Raw genomic sequence first — 21,774 nt, forward strand, 5'->3', positions numbered from 1 at the left:
AAGCATGTATAAACAAAACACTTTCACTCCCAACCAGACCAGTGCAAGCGCTCCTGCCTCTCTTGTGTTATCTGTCTTCTGCTTCCCAGTACCTGCCTCAAAGCAGACGATTCGCCAAATGTTCTGCTGCATGCCAAACTCTGCCGGCTGCCAAGAGGAGGTGAGATCTGTGTGTCATGTGACAGTGTGTGTCTGTCTGATAGAAACTAAACATTAGATGTGTGTGTGTGTATGTGTGTGTGGGTGCATGATTGCATGTGTGTGTACTGTGTTCTGTGTTCTGCTTTTATTAACATTTAAATGAGCCTTTACTGCACACCAAGAGGAAGAGACAATTAGAAAAATGTTTATTTATGTCTCCTAGACAACTATGATGTCTGCGTGAAACCAAAATGAGACTACGATACATTTCTCCTGCAACTCAACACTTCAACATCTTAAATTAGCCTCCTTTTAAGTTTCAAAGGAGCTCTCTTCAAAATCAAATACTTCTTAACTTTATCTTTGTAGTCTCAGGCAGATAAATCAGAGGGCTCTCTATATGGGCTCAATCCATTCTAATCCCACCATCATTCATATGGTGCATCATTCATAAGAGCAAATAAAGAGCTCTTTGCTGGCGCTCACTGAATTTTCATCAAAACTTAATAGATTTCTGTTCTCAGCGATATCTGACTTTATTATTCCCACAACATTATTTTTTTAATTATTAATTTTGTATTGTATTTGTAGGCTGAATGAACAGATTGAAAATGGTTGATTGCATGCTTTGCTGTTATAACCCAAATTATATTTTCTGCAAATAACTTTAAGTATTCCTCTAGACTTTATTCAGTGTTGAATCATGTACCACTTAATAAAACTTTATCATGATTGTTTATTTGTGATTTGTTACACTGTAAAAAATAAATAGTACATTTTATGGTAAATAAATGACATCTGTGACTGTGAGTGGGATTGCACTCATTATACTGTATACTGTATATAATGTACTTTTTTTTTTTACAGTTTATAACTGTCTACAGTAATTAAAATGTTTATGGTGTTATAAAAACAGTTTATTCCCGTCAAATTCCAGGGTTTACATTGTAACAAATACGCATCATAACCATTTTTTTTACAGCTCAGAACTGTCTAATTTAAAGATTTATGTTGTAATAATGGTTCAGCTCAGAACTTACTCATTGTCTATACAACTTTATCCTGTATTTTGGGGGTGGGGGGGGGGGATACCTGGAGGAAACCCACCAAGAACGGGAAGAACATACAGTACAAACTCCATGCACACAGAGACAGGAATCGAGCCTGGCCGGGAATCGAACCTGGATCCTGGAGGTGAAAGTGCTAACCACTACACTACCATGCTTGCTACACAATCGCTATTGTTGTTGGACTATTTTTTTTAAATTATGAATAACCACAGTGAATTCATTCAGCAATTCTGTGAAAGCATCATTTTATCACACTAGCTGGGAGCTAAAAGAGATAGAAGTTACATTGCTAAGCATTTGGACTTTACTGTTAAGAAACTATAAAGAGTACTTTTATACTAATTGATGAATACAAACCTAAATCAAACGATCAAAACCCATAAAAATGTATCCAAGACTCGGACATCAGCATGGTTCCATGTATTTTTTTAATAAAGACAGCAAAACAATTTAAATTCTCAACATCAAATATACAAGTGTCAGGGTGGACATTTTTAAGCGTTTTGGGCAACAATCTAAGCATATCATTTTATAGAAGGACTTTTATTACTTTATTTTATTACTTTTTATTATTAATTAAAAATTATTTTATCACACACATGTTAAAATTGTTTATGTTCTCTGTCTTGCATTGTGGTTTTTAAGTGCACACTGCACCAGGGTGTTAAATATGTTCATGTATTTCGTAATGGGTTTGGCACAAAAGGGTAATTTTACTTAGGGAAGGAAAGGGTTAAAGGAGGGAAGAAGGGAAAAGGGAAGGAAAAGTGTGCACGTGCATGTCTGGTAAATTTCTGGTAACCGCAGCTGCCAGTTTTTACCGTAAAATTTACGGTTTATTTATAAACCGTAGAAAAAACTATTAAAATCTGTAAAATATACATTATAATGAGTGCAATCCCGTACAACCAATAATGTTGCTACCGTATTTTTTATGGTAAATTTCTGGCAACCACAGCTGCCATTTATTATTATTTTTTTTTTACTAATTTTTAGTTTTTTCTTATGTTTTTAACTGTTAAATTTAAGGTCTTACTTAGTAAAACTAATTATAATTTTATTCTGTAAAGTCTACGGTTATCCCAAGTTTTGTAAAATACGGTTTGATTCTGTAGCATTTATACTGTATTTTCCTGTTAAAATTATGAACTTTTTACAGTGTATGTATTGGGTATACAGATTTTACATTGTAAAATAGAAAGAAAACTGATTTATTGGGTGTCATGTAAATCATTAATGTTCATCAAAAATAGTATAGACCATTTTAAGTTTTCCACATTTTTTATGTTATGTTTTACACTCATCTTATGAATAAATGTAACTTCTTCCCCCTCATCATTGTCAACAAAAAACTCTACAATGATAAACTAAAAACAATTGTTTAAAATTTTTTTTTTTTTTAACAAAAAAAAATTAATATTGTATTTACATAAGCATTCAGATCCATCACTTAGTTACTTGGTTGAAGCACCCTTGGCAGCAATGACCAGACTCAAGTCTGCTAGTGAATGATGCTGCATGCTTGGCACGCATGTCTTTTAGAAGTTTCTTCTATTTTACTTGGCAGAATTGAGCTCATCCAGGTTGAATGGGCAGCATCATTGCACAAGAATTTTCAAGTCTGTCCAGAGATGCTCTGGTGAGTTCAGGTCAGGGCTCTGGCACGGCCACTCAAGGACTTTTATAGTTGTGTGTCTTGTTAAAATGTAAAACCTTGCACCAGTCTCTGGAGAAAGTTTCCAGTCAGGATCACTTTATTTTTCTGCATCCAGTTTGCCCTCTATACTGATTAGTCTTCCAGTCCCAGTTGCAGGAAAAAAATCCCTACAGCATGATGCTGCCTCCACAGTGTTTGACTGCAGGGATGATTTTAATAGGGTGACGCACAGTACCCGATTTCCTAATTCCAAATAGTTGAAGCCACCATAGTTCAATCTAGGTGTGATCAGACCAGAGAAATTTGTTTCTTGTGAGTTGGAAACCATATACTTTTTTTTAAATATCAAACTCACTCTCTACTACTGTAGGTGGAGTGCTGCATTGATGGTAATCTCATAATTTCATTTAAAGTTGGGTTATCGTTCACCTGTCTGACCAAGGCTGTTTGTCCCTGATGACTCTGTGTGGCCAAATCAGGAAAGACGGTTTGGAACGGACACTTGGTTGTTAGTGGTTTCAAATTTGAGAATGATGGAGGGTATAGTGCTTTTGGGCAATTTCAATGGTGCAAAAATTGTCATGTATACTTTCCCAGATCTGTGTCTTGACACTAAGGTTTTGAACAAAGCACAGAAAATTCTCTCAGCTTATGGCTGTGTTTTCTCTATGACATAAATTATTTACATTTCACCTTGTTCCTTTCTTATTTATGTCCAGTGAATTAGAAACAGGTGGACTCCAATCAAAGCTTCAGGATTGTATGCATGTATGTACTGTATGTATGTATGGACGGGTTCATGGATGTACAACACCATCATTAAATTGTATTTTGGATCAATGCTAAGCCTTAATTTTAGTATAGACCCAGAAACTTCACTTACTGGTGAAATGGTCAGGGAAAAAAATCATTAAAATATTAAAAATCCCATACAATTTAATCTTGTTTTGTATTTTCGCACCTTATCAATTCCTCTAGTATTTTCTCTCTCTTGATTGGCCAGTTCTTTGGTATACAGTAGAAGATATCAGATATCAAATCTCAACAGGAATTATACAGCTCAAGGTCAGTAAAGAGCCTTTTCATGACTTTTGAATACAAATGACACTACAGCATAAGCTGTTCTTGAGTTGTTACAGACTGCCTAATAATCGTGCCAGATAGCTAGAAAGAAAAATCACCAAAGCTAAGGTGATGAACAATGCATTTTACAGTCATGTCCTAATAGGCTTTGCCATTTTGATGAACAAATTAGGCCCATGGGGAGTCTTCTAGTTCTAGACAGCGGTTTTGAGCCTCCTACTGTGCAGTGGTATTCAAGCAATCTTGTGCTGCATGGAGGGGATTTGCCAATGAGCTAAAGCACTTTGTGTTGTCATGGGTTTTCATTCTTTGTGCATGATGCTCACTCAGTTAGAGCTGCTCCTTTTAGGTTGGCTAAGACCTGTAACTCCATTCATTAATGCTATTTAATGAGCACTGGGAACAACAGGAAGAAAAAGTGTCCTGTGCAACCTACATACCGACCTGTGCATCAGGGAAAGGACACCATTATGCTGACCTTCATTTCCTGTGTGAAATCATGACCATGGTAAAAGATAGGGTTTAGCAGGTTGCTCATAATAAACAGGAAAGATTTTAAATGCTAATCAGTTTTATTTTGACCGGTAACAAAAATAACTCATCGGTTCCTATGATTCACTGGCAGGTCCATACTTTGTAGGACTTACTCTCATAACTACCATTTTACTGTAGTTGCTGAAAGCTTTATAGGTTTTGAATAATTTGTAGAGACTTTAAGGGTTTTATTTATCATTACACCTGTAATGTAATGTACAAAATTGACCCCTAGTATTCTGTACTGTATGATAATTCAAAAAACTTGGACATTGAACATCAAAGAACTTGGGAGACACAACTGTAGTTCTCATTTTAACCTAAATTTCGTTTATATTTTCTCTGATATGTTTCTAATTCGTTTCTAAAATTTACTAGGAGAAATACTTGAGACTGGACAATTGACAACAAGGATCATCCTTCAGATGTAAGGGAGGTAACCTCACTAAACTCCACCCAGTGTTATTAAGGGCTCTTTTTTCACTCAATAGAATACTACTCTTATAACTATGGAGCGATATGCAAGGCTATATAATATATTTACGACAAGGCAAGGTATATGCAGCGCTGACGAAATGTTTTTAAGATGGTTTTTCACACTGTGTTATGTTTCACAGTCATCTTTAAATGGATTCAATTTCTTTTTTTCCCCTGTAGCTCTGTTTATATAAAAACACTTTATCACTTTATTATTTAGTTATTAATACATTACTGTGGCGTGGGCAGGGCGACGGCTGACGACCAGCATGCCTTGTGGGGGTTTCTATGTGTTCACCCTGTTGGGAAAGGGTGTTTGGGTTAGTGGCTTCGGCCCTGTTTGTGTGTGGAGGTGTGTGTGACCTGTTGAATGTGCTCCGGTTTATGCCAAGGCTGAATTGGATGTGGTTCTCGTGTGAATGGGCTGCTCTTGCTATACATGCTGTGTGTAAAATAAAGTACTCCCAGCCATTGCATTGGGCAGCAAATAAGCTCACTTGTCTCTCCAACATCCTTTCTGGCGGTAAAACGCTACATTATTATTATTACCTTGCGAGTACAGTGGGTGCTGTCCATGATGAAATTGCAGACATGGTAAAGCATGTGGTCATAATATCACTAGTTTAACAGCTCCTGATGTACAGAGGATGATGTCTTTTGGCACACTGACTCACGAAGGTTGGTGCTCCCCGCTATGGTGAGTGCAGCCTTTGGCTGCCATCTATTGGCATGTTTAAAAAAAAACTAGTCTTAAACCTTTTTGATACCACTTGGCCAAAATGATACGTACTTGGCCAAAGCACCTTTGACAGAAATGACAACTTTAAGTCTGTTTGTGAATGATGCTACAAGCTTGGCATAACTTTGTTTGGGGAATTTTCTTTCATTCTTCTTGACAGAAGAATCTGTCAAGGTCAGTGCATACCATTTCCTCAGGTCTCTCCACCGATACTCTATTGGGTTCCGGTCCCGACTCTGACTGGGCCACTCGGGGACTATCACAGATTTGCTCTAAAGCCATTCCTGTGTTTTCTTGGCATAATGCTCAATGGTCATTGTCTTGGTAAAATGGAAATCATCATCCCAGGCTAATGACGCTTAGGTTTTTGCTTACCTAATACTTCTTTGATCAAGGCCCTTTGTTCCCAATACTCAGTCTGGCTAGGTGACGGATCTGGAAAGACTGTTGGTTGTTTCAAATGTCTTCCATTTAAGTATGATAGAGGCTAACATGCTCTTGGACAATTTTACTGCTACAGAAGGTTTCTCCATCCTTACCAGATCTGTGTCTTGAGTCTTATATAGACAGATGTGTGCCTTTTATAATTATGTCCATTGAAGGTCAGTTAGACACAAGTGAACTCCAGTCAAGTTGTAGAAGCATCTCAAGAACCACTGTTAGAAGGAGGATGAGCCAAAGCTTAATAGCAAGTGTTATAACAAGTTGTTTACATACTTATGCAAACAGGATATTTCAGTATTTAAAAATAATAATAAATTAAGAAAAAACACATTTTAAGATGAGTGTGAAACATAAAATGTAGAAAACCTAAAAGGGTCTGAAAACCTTCTGTCAGCACTGTATACAAGTATAGAGTAAAACCTTGGATGGCGAGTGACTTGGTCTGCAAGTGTTTTACATGATGAGCAAAATGTTTAACATGATAAACAAGCAAGTAGCATGACACTTTGTTCGCAGAGCGACACATCATCACAACTGAGCCAATGGTTCTTCTTCCTCTCGCACTGTGGGATTGTGGGTAATTGTCTCCCGTGCTTAGTCTTAGTGCATGTGCGACACTTGTATCGCCAACATCCATGCACGCGTTCACTGTTTACTATAACATTGTGACCATGTGTGTGTGCATGTAATCATTTTTTCCTGTCAAAGTTTGTGAAATGACTGTATTTTAGTAACTGGCCCTTTATAATTGAAGAAAAGGTTTATAAAGGCTGTAGCAGTGTTGAAGATTGCATGGGTTCCTTGTTAAACTCACATAAAAAGAAAAAGATTCCAGCAGCGAGCACTTTGTGTGCGAAAGTCATTGTACATGATAACCGTAAGGCTCAGAAAATCAAAGTACTATAGTAATTATTGCATAATAGACTTAGCCTGTGTGAGTATTAAAGATGGCACTTGGCACAGATTTTTATATAAAAAATCAGTTCTCCCAAGCTCCTAATTCTAGTGCACCCCATTAGGTGATCTATGTCATTGCTTTGCCTTTAGATAAAAAGTGTTGACCCTGTTTGAGCATTATAAAGGCAAGAGCAGATAATTAAATTTAATATTGTAATTATTCTTTAATCAGTAGACAAACTTTTAATTCATTAATAGTAATGCAGTAATGAATAACGCAAAAAAAAAAGCAATCTCTCTTTTACTGGGCATTTCTGAGGTTCTGATGACTTTGCAGATTTACAAATCTGATGCTCATAAAACACTAGGGGGTGAAGTCAATTACATTACAAAACTTTGCCTGTCTTCCTAGATTTCAAAAAGTTCTTCTCTGCCTATTCCTTTAGTGCATACCAAAAATTGTAAATGACAGTCTTTATCTCTAAAGACACTCAAGAGGCAACAACATAGAATTTCATTCTTGTCAGTCAGAACTCAGTAATATTGCGGTCTTGTTGTAGCTTCTACCAATTAGAAGTTTAGTGTAAACTTAAGCTTGTTAAGTACTGTTATATGAGACGAAAGGAACAACGTAATTGTGGGACTCTTTGGGAATACTGGCTTCTATGTTATATTCTGATTTTAACACTGCTTCTTTTACAAAATGAGATAACTCTCTCTCTCTCTCTCTCTCTCTCTCACACACACACACACACACACACACACACACACACACACACACATAAACAAAATAAAGGATTTGTTGTAAGGCTAGTGACACCGGCAAATTGCTTAAAGGGAACAATGTGAAAATGGTCAGTCTGCCTGGCAGAGATTATGCTTTCACTGCCCTTAGGAGTGTGTCATGGTCAAACATTCGCAGCATACTGTATGTGTGTCAGCCAGGGATGCTGTGGCTCAATTTGAGCCAGTATGACAAAGTGATAAATGCAGTAAGTCTAACTAAAGATAGATTCTAAAACTTTACTACCTAAATGTAATTTTATCTATACTTTGATTAAGGTGTTGCAAAACAATGCATGTGCCAGAGTAAAAAAGAATAATCATGTTCTATAAACATTTTTGTGATGCACCTGTCCTGCACAATAATTAAGCACTTACATAAAGCCAATTAGAGTGAACCACTACATCTGTTCACTGTACTTGGGAAACACACGATGGAGTGTTTTAATGGTCTCTACTTTATTTGCAGGACAACAACATAGGTTATAAAATAATTTCTGGGGAAATTTAATGTACATACATGTCACGTCCATTTTTTATTACATCAAAGAGCATGAGTCATTCAGAACTTCTATAGAAATCTGGGGTGATGAAACCAAAGTAGGAATTTAAAGAATGCAGAAAAGCTCAGGACCCCCCCAAAAAAAGGCACAAGCAGACTAATAGTTAAATCTTAATTATGATATTTGACCAGTGTTGGGGGACGTTACTTTTTAAAGTAACTAATTACAAAATTACTGTCTTTAAAAAGTAATCAGTTACATTACAGCATTACTTTTTGAGAAAAGTAACTAGTTAAAGTACTTTTCCATTGCAGAAAGTGTAAACTCCTTTGTGATTTCTCATGCATGTTGTTTTAGTCAAGACCTTTTAGAATTTTACCATCATCACTTAGCGAAGTCTGGCCCATAATCTGTTAACTACTAATACCCCTATCTCCACCCCTACCCCTTTCCATCTTTTCGCTCGTCGGTCATCGCATAGTCAAACCGCATAGATGGGATAGGGGTATAACAGCAGGAATAATCGAGGGCGTGGGTTGTAGGATGACTTTCACACACCACACACACTAACAGATTGGGAATGACTGCTGTCTGGCTTACTGCCCAACCCGCATTTGACCAATCAGAAGTCAATGCATACATTTTTGAAATCTTGGTGTATACAAGCATTTGACTTACTGGAACTGTGTTATAGAGAAGTAAAGCTAAATTAAAGTGGTCTCTAATTGACTGTATTAAAATTAACCTTAGAAATGAATAAAGTAGATGTCTTATCTGACTTCCACCAAGAAATGTATAGTAACATGAATTATGTGGAGGTTTGAAAAACTGAGACTAAATGTCTTTGGCTTTGGTGTTCGTATACTTTTGAGCTCCTGAATTTTGTCTGTAAGAGCAGACAGAAACAAGGTAATTCGACAATAGGACTTTTGACAATTAAGTCATTTTTATCTCAGGTAATAAACAATAAAAATGAAAACACTGTTCCATAGTTGTAGAATACATGGGGCAATGCAGAAGTGCCAAAACATTTTGGTCTTCATCGCTACTCTATTAAGGGGCAACTCTTTAGTTAAATGACATTAAGCCATAAAATTATGCATAATTAGGAGTGGGGGCGATTTAAGTAACAGCTGTATTGCAGGTGTCAAACCTCAAACGGTCTGCCATGTATCACTTTGGCTAACCAGCTAACTGGAATATGTGTAGTTGAACTTACCACAAGAAAACAAGAAAGTGGTGGCATATCACAATATGTGGAATGACAATCAAATGGCAATTAACATTAGCATATAAATTAATGTAAGCTACTTTAACATTTAGCTAAGCTAAAGGTAATCTAGACATGTTGTGGTAACTGAGCTAAATAGGTAACAACAACCAGCACCGTTTTTTTTTATTTTCTTTTAATTTACCCATTTATGGAATAACCTAGATTTAGAGTCAGCTCCTGCCATGATGGCGACAACCAAAGCATCAACAGCTGGGTGTTGTATCTGGCACCAAGACATAAGCATTAGATACTTAATAACATAAGGAGATATCCTTGTCCTAAATTTTGTGGTGGGTGCTCTATGGATCAAATTTGTTTTTCAAGCATCCCACAGACACTCAACATGTATGCCATCTGGGAAATTTAGAGGCCACCTTGAACCAGGGATGTACTGGACACATACACACTGGGGGCGAGAAGGGGATTGGGTGGGGTAGATATGGGGTGTTGGTTATCTTTGTGTGTGTTTGTGTGTGTGTGTGTGTGTGTGTGTGTGTGTGTGTGTTTGTGTGTGTGTGTGTGTGTTTGGGGGTGGGGGGGAGGGGGGGTTGTACAATTTAAATGAAAAAGCATACATGAAATCTGTACTCTACATAAGAAATTGTAATGTTTACCTATTTGAAATATTACAACAGTCCATATATTGTTGGTGTACCTTAATGCAGTTATTTAACTACAGTTAAATCTTGGATTGTGAGCATAATTAATTGCAGAAGCATGCTTGTATATCAAAGCACTCATATATTAAAGCAAATTTCCCTATAAAAAGTAATGAAAACTGATGAATTGTTAACTATACGGGTGACGCACACGCACTGAGACTGAGCATGGGAAACAATTACCCACAATCCCGCAGCGAGCAAGAGAGAAATACCATTGGCTCAGTTGTGATCATGTGACGATCAGCCAACAAAGCAAATGCATACTACTTACATATCAAGCCCTCGCTCTTTTTTTTGCATTTTTCTCGTCTCGCTAACGCTTAGAGACTCAGTTACTCGGATTCAAAGGTTTCACTGTACAATAATAATGTAAAATCGAATTCAAATTTTATTTGTCACATACATAGTCATAAACAGTATGATTTGAATTTAAATGCTTATACAACCAGCAATGAAAAACAAGAGTTTTTAATAAGACTATAAAGTATGAAATTACATTGACATTACATGACATGAGCAAGACAATGTGCAGAATGTGCATAATAATGTCACAGTTCAAACTTCCATGGTGTGCATAGTGTTTTTATACTATGTCAAAATATGCAATGTATAACCTAATTAAGTGCCTTAATATCCAGTTCTTAGATTATTCACCTGACTACACTATTGTGCACTTTATTGTAGGTATTTTCTAGATATTCTCTTGGAATACTGTATATACTTTCTTTTTAAAGCTATTTTAAATTTTACCCTAGTGCTGTAATATTCTTTCATATCTTCTTTGTTTGCACCTTGTATGTATAATTTGTGAATCTGTTTTTGTGGCATCACAGATTCCCTTTGGGATTAATGATTTGGGATGATCTAGCTATGGATCACATATTGTGTCATGTTTTAAGGTGAATAATTCTCCAGAAATTGTTATTGTTATCTTTATTAACTTTGAAAGAAAATAAAAACCCCACAGGTCTTACATTATTGCTAATTCTTATTAAAGTTGTCCAACAGTGGGGATGTTTAATGAGCACATACAAATTACAACTGGATATGTAACCTAACCTATAATTTAACGTTGATCTAATCACTTGATGTTAAGGGCCAAACATTAGGTCAACTTTATTTATTTTATCTTTTAACATTTGGAAGCCTCCTTCATTTTTCCATGATTTCTTCTCCATTGACCATATTTCTGCAGCGTACTCTGTTATGTAAATGCATATTAACTAGCATGCATTAATCTATTATTAGCCAGTAGGGCCAGTGAAACATGCCCTCAGTACCCTTTCATGCACACATGAATAATAGCCATGCGGTCCAGTGGACAGAGACAGACAGGGCTAATAAAAAGGTTATACAGTTTATTTGTTTAGTTTTTTTTTTCTTTCCTTTTTTAGTTAGAACTTGAGTGACAGGCCCACTAATGCATAAGCCCACCTGGGTTTGTCACTGTGTGCCCATGCCAACACACCACTGCTTTTAAACTTTTTGTCATGCTCCTCAAACTATGCCTGAACAATTTTTGCAGTGTGGCAGGGTGCATTATACTTTTGTCACTCATATTATGGAATATATAAAATTTGTACTTGGTCTGAGACATTGCTTAGGTAGGTGGTACATGTCAAAGTAACATCCACATGAATGCCGGGATCCAAGGTTTTCCAGCAGAACAATGCCCAGAGCATCACACTTCCTCTGCCAGCTTTTGTTCTTTTGTTCTTTGTTTGATGCAGCCCAATAATTTGGTGCTTCTGAAATACAGTAACATCTTTCCCATGACCATTGAATATGTCTTTTGACATGCGGTTGTTTATTTAAGAAATGAGACGTTGATCACTGCACAAGTTTAAAGGAATTGTTGCCAGCTGAAAAATATTAATCACTGCAGTGACTATGCAACTACTGTATTCAAGGCTCTTATTGTTACATGGTGCGGGTTGGAGAACTGCACCACAAGATGTTACGCTTATAAGAGCCCAATGAAACAGAAGGTTGTGAGAGTGCTTATGATATGCACGGGAAGACCTTTCTGTTTGGAGATAGCGCGGTGTTATTAATTAATCAACTAAAAGGAAACAAAAGAAAACTGAAAAACACAAAAAAACAGAGCTCTGCTGTCTCTGCAAGACCGAATGAGGACCTTGAAACTAAAATTAAAAAACCTATTTCCTCTCGGGGGCCTTTGCCCTTATTGAGGACTCATGAGGGAGCGAACGAATGGCGCATTGTCCAAGTGCAAGTTGAACTTGTAGCTAAACTATTTTTCGGAGAAAAGGGCCATCTAGCAATCATTGTGTGTCAGCGACAGCTTCCAATTCAAAACAATAGGCGGTCAAATGACCCGTGAATCGCGTTAAAAGTAGGTGACACTCCCGCTTCTAGTGTTAAATAGACATGCCACCAGGTGTGGAGCGCGGACTGGGGTTTGGGCGACCTTAAGGCAGCTTAGTTCGATACAGAACAGGTCAGCCAGTCGATGTGAGGGTTTTGAGTGATGTGAGGGACAATGTAGCCAGGGGAAACCCAGCACTCCTCTCTGTTCTGGCACCCTATTTAACAGGAACAAGGTTTGCAACGTAGGGACCAAGGTTTTGGTCGTAGTGTGACGGGGCCGTCTCTCGCACCCAGACTTAATTGGCTGGCTAGCAGTGTTGTGTTGTGGAATGCTGTAGGAAAGTGAACAAAAAATTAAGTAAGCTGTCCGTTTTTCATAGCCCATAATAGATGACTCATGGAATGTTTTGGTTATGGGATTATTCTCGGACTTAAACATGAATGCACAACAATATGTATTTTAAAATTTATGTATATGAAGTTATATAATCAAATTTACCCATATTTGTGCACTGGGCTTAAAAAAGCTTATCACATATTTTAGTACTATTTGTAAAAATAATCCACATAATAATAATAATAATAATAATGAAAATGCAAAGCAGGGTAAAGGGTAGTCAAACAGTAAGCATTGGGTGTTTATATAAACATAAACACTAAAAACAATCAAAACAACAACAACAGCAAAGTGACACAATGTCTAAACAGTTAAAGGTGACCATCCTTAGTATTGTGTAACCTGTCTGTACAAGGACACAAGCTGTGCACCTCGGCACATGCTTTGAAATGGTCACGAAGGTGCTGCCTGTCTTAGACAGAAGTAGTCACAAGTGGTCTCCCAGACTCTCAATGATCATTCACACTTCTTGTTGCATCATACTGTCTGGCAAGGTTTGAAACTGCTAGCTCTGAGCTCCCAAGACACAGAGCAACTTTACACTGGCTCACATGAGCGAACCTCCAGCATCACATTGCCCTTACATGCTGTAATAGGTTGAAACTGGGCCACCACAGATACTTTTAAAATGAATATAATAATTAATGACAAAAATCACATTGAGCCTTTTTGGGACTGTTTTTTTATTTGCTTACTTTTTACACTAATGATACTTGACTGAGATGTTTGTTGAAAACTGTTTATGTAGATTTTCTACTCCTTAAGAGTTGGCCTTGAGTCTAACAAGCTGTCATACAGAGCTGATCCTTGAGCTGCGGTGCTGAGAGCCGCAGATCCGCAGTAGTGCATAGAGAACAAAACAAGATAGCAGGCTCTGCTCTGATAACAGGTGATTAGCACCAGAGGTGCTGAAAATGAACCTGTCTGGAACAATAGAAGGTGACAGACAAGTGAAGCGAATCGGCATCACTAACAGCGCCTATAGCATGTGAAAGTAGCATGATTAAGGATGAAAACAACTTTTTAATTTCTCCTCTCATTTTCAGATACTAGACAAGAAATACAGAGGTAAAGAAGAGGGTGACAGGGCATTTGTGCGATAGTGTTCACTTAAAAGACAGGGATTAACCCATAAGAGCTGAGAAAGCTTAAAGGGAAATTAGGTGGGAATACTGTATAACACAGACAAAACAAACCACATAAAACACATTTTGAAAATTGCCTGCCATTTCCCTGTAAAATTTAGAAATAAGGCCCTACTGTATGTGTCACTTGTGATACCCAGGAACACCACCATTTTGTAAATGATGTTATGGGTACACAGATTCACAAATGTCTCATGACTGCACCAGGATGTTTAATTAGATTCACAAGGTAGTCACCCAGGAATGGTTTTCAATTGTGACTTGTCAAGAGGCAGTTGTGACATTTCTTGCATTCTTAATGTGCCCAATACCCATATTAATGCTACTACAACTACTGTATAAATCCATATTATGGCAAGAACCACTCAGTAAAGAAAAAAAAAAGTTAATCAATGTAACCAGGGAGTCCGAAAACACTCAAGTGCATTAAATGTATCCCCAAGTGCAGTTGCCAAAACCACCAAACACTCTGATGAAACTCCCTTTTATGAGGACCGTCCCGGAAAAGAAGACCAAGAGCTACCTCTGCTGCAAAGGATAAATTTACAGCACCTCATATTAGAGCCCACATAAATGCTTTTCAGAGTTGTCAGACATACAGTAGTTTAACATCCACTGTTCAAGGGAGACTGCATAATCAAATAAATAAATAAATACAAATAAAAGTTCTTTTGATTGTGTAAAGCTGCTTTGCAACAATGTCTATTGTTAAAAGCACTAAACAAATAAAACTAAATTGGAATTATGGCAAAGTAACCATTGTTTAGGAAGAACAGCAAGCAAAAGAGACTTTCTTGGAACAATAACTTCATCATTAGGTCATTAGATCAGTAGAAAACTCTATTTGTCTGATGAAATTTTTTTGTCTAACAAAGACATTGTAGGTAGAACAAAAAATCTCAAATGCGCACTTCAATGTGTAAAGCATAGAGGAAGAGGTTTGATGGAGTAGGGTGCTTTGTTGGAGACACTGTTGGTGACTCAAAATTGAGGGGACACTTAAGCATTTTGCAGCAATATGCCATCCCATCTGGTTTGCACTGAGTGGGATCATCATTTGTTTTCCAGCAGGACACCAGGACACCAGGAAATGACCCCAAACACCCCTCTAAGATATGTACAGTTAGAGCTGGTTGTCCAAGAAGGAGAGTGATAGAGTGTTGCACCAGATGACCTGGATACCACAATCCAATCACATTTCTTGATTCATAATTTAAATGTCTTCAGTATTAATGTACAATTTGAAAACAATAAAAATACAGAAAAAAAATTAGGTGTGTCCAAACTAGCATACATTTCTATATGATTTAACCTCTTTTGGATATCTATCTTTTCAATTCAATTCAATTCAATTCAATTCAATTTTATTTATATAGCGCTTTTAACAATGGTCATTGTCTCAAAGCAGCTTCAAAAAAATGAAAGAAATTCAATAAAAAATAATAATAAAAATAAATAAAAATTATAATAAAAATATAAATATTTTAAATAATAAAAATTTGTGTATGTGTGAAAAAAATGTGTCTAGATAATAATGAGATGAATGAATGAAATGTCTCTGATAAGCAAGCCAAGGGTGATGGCGATAGTGGCAAGGAAAAACTCCCTGAGATGGCAATAGGAAGAAACCTTGAGAGGAACCAGACTCAACAGGGAACCCATCCTCATTTGGGTGATAACAGATAGAGATGATATAACCCTAACCCTAACCCTAACCATGTGTGTTATGCAGCTGAAAGTACAATGTAACAGAAATTCTTTAAATTAACATGAAGTCCAGTTCAGCATAGGGACGAGTCAGTAGGTGCAGAGGGCACATGGGGTCTGGATCACTGGGAGCACAGGAGCAGGATGTGTTGCTCCAACCATCATAAAGCAGAATCCAGCTGGAGCTGCTCCTTCTCTGGATGGCTTAGGATCCTCGCAGGGTTGGCCTTTATCTACTGAAGCTGGTAAAATCTTCAGATTCCCCAGGATGGGAAGAAAAGTACAGAATCTTGGCAACATGTGGTTATCTGTAATTGAGTTGCAAAGACAGCTCAAATAATGACAGAACAAACAACACATGGAGATCAAAAAGAGGGCAGGGAGATAGTGTTGGGTATAGTTCCTCCAAGACATGTAAAGACAGCTACCTTTATGAACTCTTGCTCACGCTGCTTCACAGGGCAACGTAATATGCTCAGAGCAAACACTAGCTGCCCTCTTTCATATGTATGAGCTCACCCACGACTGGCTAGTGTAACAAAATTTCAAGCCCTACTTTTCTTTCAAAACAGGTACATTTGGACAATCACCCTGTGTAATACAGAGATGTTAACAAATGTCACTGACATAATAGAGTAGAATATAAAACAGGAGTCTCTCTATATAGGGGAAAATTAACACTTTAGGCAAAATAAAGCTTTTTCTACATGATTGCAATTTCTTTGTTAACATACACATGGAATTGTTTTTCCAACTTATTATGAACTCATGTTTATACAGTACATGTTATGCATGTAATGGCACTTTATTTGTATTCCTTAAAATAAGCGACAGTTAAACTATTTTGAACAAAAATGTGACTAAATGTGAACATTTTTGGAAGACTATTGGGGCACTCTGTATTTAAATGGCCTATAGAGAGATTATATTAAATTACAGCTGATTTATGGAGTGTATTTTTGCATGAGTATTTCTTGTAAGCACATAATATTTATTCTGTAAAGTGTGGCAAGAGGACATAAACATGATCATTAAACTAATAAAATCCCTGGTGTAAACAGACTGGACAGGACTGTCATTAAAATTGTAAAAGTCTGGCTTGAGTTCTGAAAAGTACATGTGCAAGTTAAACTGTAGTATGCTGTATGGGAGAGCCCGTAACCTCCCTCAGCAAACATTTCAGCAGACATTTCTGACATGCAGCATTTTGTCAGGGGGTAGCTTTAATGGAGAGATTGCATAAGGATTCTGTGCAATTGGCACAAATGTCCTATACTTCTTCCACAGTTGCACTACATGCTTTTTATTTGGATTAATTATTCCAAAGTAGAACACTATTAAAGACCCAAGGGCATTTTATCAAAAAGAATTCCTAAAACTATGTCATAAAAAAGAAAAAACAAATGCACACAGACATATATCTGATTATACATTCAAATCAGGTGTGTACATATTGTGACAGATAATTGGCTACAATTGAAATATTTTAGTGATGTGTTTTGCTTGGATGATATCTCCTGCTACCAATATTTATAAAATTTATATTAAGTTATTTTAATTGGAACTAATGCACCATTAAGAGAATAATTAGTCTAAAGGGGCATATCCAAATACCAGTTTTTCTACTTTGGATTTTCTTGTATTTAGAGTCTACAGCAAGGTAAAAAAATATTGATTTATATTTTCAGGTATAACATCACATGTCTTTGTAATACTGTATGTCAGTGTACTGATATTGGTGTGCAGCAGTAATTAAGCTGTCTTTGTGCATGTGTATTATATCAAGGTCTTTTAGTTTATTGTTTGCAAGGTGGAAGATAATGAGTGTGTCTGTGCATGTGCTACACAAAACCAAATGAAAAATCTTAATGCCAAAGTGTTTACATAGGATAATTGGTTGGAGCACTTTATTGACATGATTAACATAAAGACATCAGCCGTCATTCTGATTGAACTGACTAATTTTAACTAGATGCATACCATGGTGGACTGTGCTTAAGTTTGAGATGTTTGAAAATGACAACTGTGTTGCATCTGTAGTATTGTCACACACTATCTTATTAGTGACATTACTGTGCTCAAAATAGTCCTCTAAGTTATTTCTTCTCAGTGATGGTCTCATTCTGCTGGACCACCATTGAAACAGATAGACAGTAATTGGATAACTTTAACTGAATGTATTATCTTTGATGCCTCAGTGAAAACAAACAAAAACCCATACTGATTATTTTTTGACATGCATGACTCTAATGGCCCCCCTTTCCTTGGGGAAAGTACTGCAGTAGTGGCCACATACTGTATGACCATTTTTTCATAGGTCAAAGGTCAAAGATTATGAAGAACTAACCCTATTTTCACAGCAAGCACATCCATACCTTCAGAATTTATAAAATGTATTATATTTGTAGAAGAAAATAGGAGTCATTATCCCAGTTTAATGGCTTGGCCTCTTGATTGTTGCTCACTTCTCATCCTCTTATAGCAGGAAGCTTAATAGAGCTCTTTAGATCAGCGTGTGATAGTGAAAGTAGAAGTGCTCGCATTATTGAAGTATGCTGAGTTACTTATCCTATATATAACTATATGAGTCTGAAACTTGAGCTTTGTAACCTTTTGTTTAATGCGCATCAAAAAAGCTTCAAGGAATGGCTTAAATAACAACAATTACACCAAGGATTTTCGGTCGATTTCCATTTGTGTTTGGCAGGCCTGCAGCATGACTTAACCTGTGGTGTCACTTGCCAAGTGAGATTTCACAGCCCGCTAACTGAATATATAGTAAATAAATCCAGCATTTTGTTTATCCAATGACAATTTTCATGAATAGAATTTTTTTTTCTCAATATCAATATTATCATTTGCTGTGCACACAATGATTAATCAATCATTTTCATACTGTATGTAGTAATTGTGGTTTACTTTCCTGATGCATTTATTGTACATAATTTGCATTCGTTTTTCTGGAATCTTTTGATTAATGTCAGTGGTGAGTAAATCCTTTTGGATATTACATTGTTGAGTACTGTCTTGGATAATATGACTTCTCATTGAATTAAGCTGATTTGCTGGGATTTTAATTCAATACACAAAGACCAAACTGGATCTACACACATATGACAAACACTGTTTACTGCTTAGTGTTTTCCCAGTTTGCTCGAATTATGAACATATTTCGCCCACTTGGAATTATGATGTCTGATTTTCTTTTTGTCAGAATTAAATCTTAAAAAACTAGAAAATTATTACCACCCAATTTCTTATTCAGTAACAGCATATTAACACAACACAAGTATTTTTAAGTGATTAATTTTTTTTTTACTATTTATGGGAAAAATTAAAGGCAGAGCACAGTTTTGCTGTCTGGAGTACAAACATGTCTCAAAACTGCTCAGAATGCAGATAGCACCTTCTCATGCCAAGGAAATTACTTTTACATTAAAAGTTATAACAGCTATGGCCAAAGGTTTAGAAAATGACACAAATATTAATTTACACAAAGTCTGCTGCCTCAGTTTTTATGATGGCAATTGGCATATACTTTAGAATGTTATGCAGAGTGATCAGATCTTAAAACAATGAAGCATCATACTTAAAATAAAAAAGGTATATTTATGTCATTCTTAAAACTTTGGGCCAAGGCTGGTCAAAAAGGCTGCCACTTGGTAGTAAGTGTACATCAAATATAATGTGAGTGCTCTAATAATATGTCTTTTTTTGCTCCTAGGTTGTGTCATACATTTTATTGTATTGTTCAGATGGTTTTTAGAATGTATCAAGGAAGGACACTGGGAAACATGAATGGATGAAACGATGGAAGAAAAGAATAACGTGTATTATAGCTGCACCGATGATTCAGCACTCAGTGATTTATTTCATTTCAATATTCACCAGTTGCTTAGCAGCAAGGATATTATATCTATTTTTTAAATGCAAAATAACCACAATGCAACACTGAAACACACAATAATGCTGCATGCTTTGTTGGCTGCTGGTTACGCATGGTGATACATAAGTAGGACACCAACTCTTAGACTACACGAATGCTGATTTAATCCTGCATGAGTTTTTTTTTTTTTTTTTTTTGACAAAATTTGCCTCTTTACATTATGACACGCAAAATCGAAAGCTCACAAGCTTTTGGAAAGCCTTTTTAAAGTCATCGTTCGCCATGGTGTATATGATTGGATTGATAAGAGAGTTGAGGTAGCCGAGCCACGTAAAGAAGTCGAATAACTCTGGGTGCACATGGCATGAAGGGCACAGGGGCACCAGCAGGGTGTAGATAAAAAACGGCAGCCAGCACACTATGTACGCTCCTAAAATGATGCCCAGAGTTTTCGTGGCTTTCCTTTCTCTGGCTACAGAAATCCTCTTTTTCTCCAAAAGCGAGTCGGACACGGTGATTTTGACCTGACTGTCGCTGATCACCGAGCCTGCGTCGTCCTGCCGCGCCGAGGTCAGAGACGTCGATCCTGGCGAGTTTGAGACTAACTGCGCCGAAGTGAATCTCTTTCCAAACTTTTTCGGCGACTGCCTTAAGATCCGTCGCCTGGCTTCCACGTAGATCCTCCCGTACAGGGCGATGAGTAAAAGCGTCGGGATGTAGAAAGCGCCAAACGTGGAGTAGATGGTGTAAAAGATGTGGTCCGTGTTCACCTCGCAGCTCGTCACCTCTCCGGCTTTCACCTGGCGCCAAAAGAACGGAGGCAGACTGATTGAGATGGCGATCACCCAGGCTGTGGTTACCATGGCAGCCGCGCGGCTTGTGGTGCGCTTTTTCGCGTACTCCACCGCGTCCGTGATAGCCCAGTAGCGATCCAGGGCGATGACGCACAGGTGAAGTATAGACGCCGTGCAACAAGTGATGTCCGACGAGAGCCAGATGTCGCACACGACTTGGCCCAGCTTCCACGTGTGGCTCACCGTGTAGAGCGCGCTCACGGGCATCACCAGCACGGACACCAGCAGGTCGGTGAGCGCCAGGGACGCGATCAGAAAGTTGGCCGGCGTGTGCAGTTTCCTCGAACGGGAAATGGTGGCGATCACGAACGCGTTGGAGAGAGTCGTGGCGAGCGTAATGGCACCGAGGACCGAGCCTACAGTCGCCTGGAGAGCCACACTTGTCTCTTTTGCAGCAGTTTTCGACGCTTCAGAAGCATTGATGACGTTCGGTTCCAAGTCATAATTTGTTGCAGGTGTGTTGAAGTGCTCCATAGCAGACAGGAAAAGCGCACGGACAGGTGATTTTTATATTTTCTTCTCATATCAGCGCACAACACATATTGTTCTTTTTACAAAAACAGGTTTGACGATGCAAGGTCTTGAACCATCTCTAAAACAATAGAGTCAGTCAATTTGTTTCAGAGGCATTTTTTCCCCAGTAATTGAGGTATAAATGGAAAAAAAATGTATATCACGCAAGTCCTAAGAACCTGATTACTGCAAAAATAAACAACTAAATAAAACACCTGAAAAGTTGCATAGATTAAATAGAACAGCATCCATGGTCATTGTTCTTCCTGATCCACTTCCAGAATGTGATTTTTCCCCTTGCAGTGTGTGCACTGGTGTCACTGGGAAACCTGCGCGTCCGCGTCCTGCCTCTCTACAGCCGTTTCTGATGGAGAACTTAAAGCTGATGATGACTGTAGACCTTACTGAGGGAGAGGAGGCACTGCTGGGTCTTAGCGTCCCTACATCCATATATAGAGGTAAGAACCCATCAGAAGAGGTTAATTCTTGTTGCAGCATTTAATATTTGCTGCCCTTAAACAAAAGATTCAGCTTGTTAGGTATTTATTAGAAACTTTGTATAATAACGAACCAATAATATTTTTTTGTTTATAATTAGGTAATTTTTTTTTTTTTGAACACAGCATTATGTTACAAGGGCAGCACAGTGTTGTACTGGTTAGCACTGTGGCCCTGTAT

At 37.5% G+C, this 21,774-nt stretch overlaps 1 protein-coding gene across 1 annotated transcript; it reads right to left on the bottom strand.

Moving 5' to 3' along the window:
* Nucleotides 1–19,947: 19,947 nt before the first annotated feature.
* On the bottom strand, nt 19,948–21,068 carry htr1b (5-hydroxytryptamine (serotonin) receptor 1B). The gene has a single exon (XM_053510131.1). The coding sequence runs from the start codon at nt 21,055–21,057 to the stop codon at nt 19,948–19,950; it is 1,110 nt and encodes a 369-aa protein (XP_053366106.1). The 5' UTR covers nt 21,058–21,068.
* Nucleotides 21,069–21,774: the final 706 nt, after the last annotated feature.

This window comes from Clarias gariepinus, chromosome 13, assembly GCF_024256425.1.
Source record: "Clarias gariepinus isolate MV-2021 ecotype Netherlands chromosome 13, CGAR_prim_01v2, whole genome shotgun sequence".
Taxonomy (NCBI): Eukaryota; Metazoa; Chordata; class Actinopteri; order Siluriformes; family Clariidae; genus Clarias; species Clarias gariepinus.

Coding starts and splice junctions, on each gene's coding strand:
- htr1b (XM_053510131.1), bottom strand. CDS start 21,057: ATGGAGCACTTCAACACACCTGCAACAAATTATGACTTGGAACCGAAC.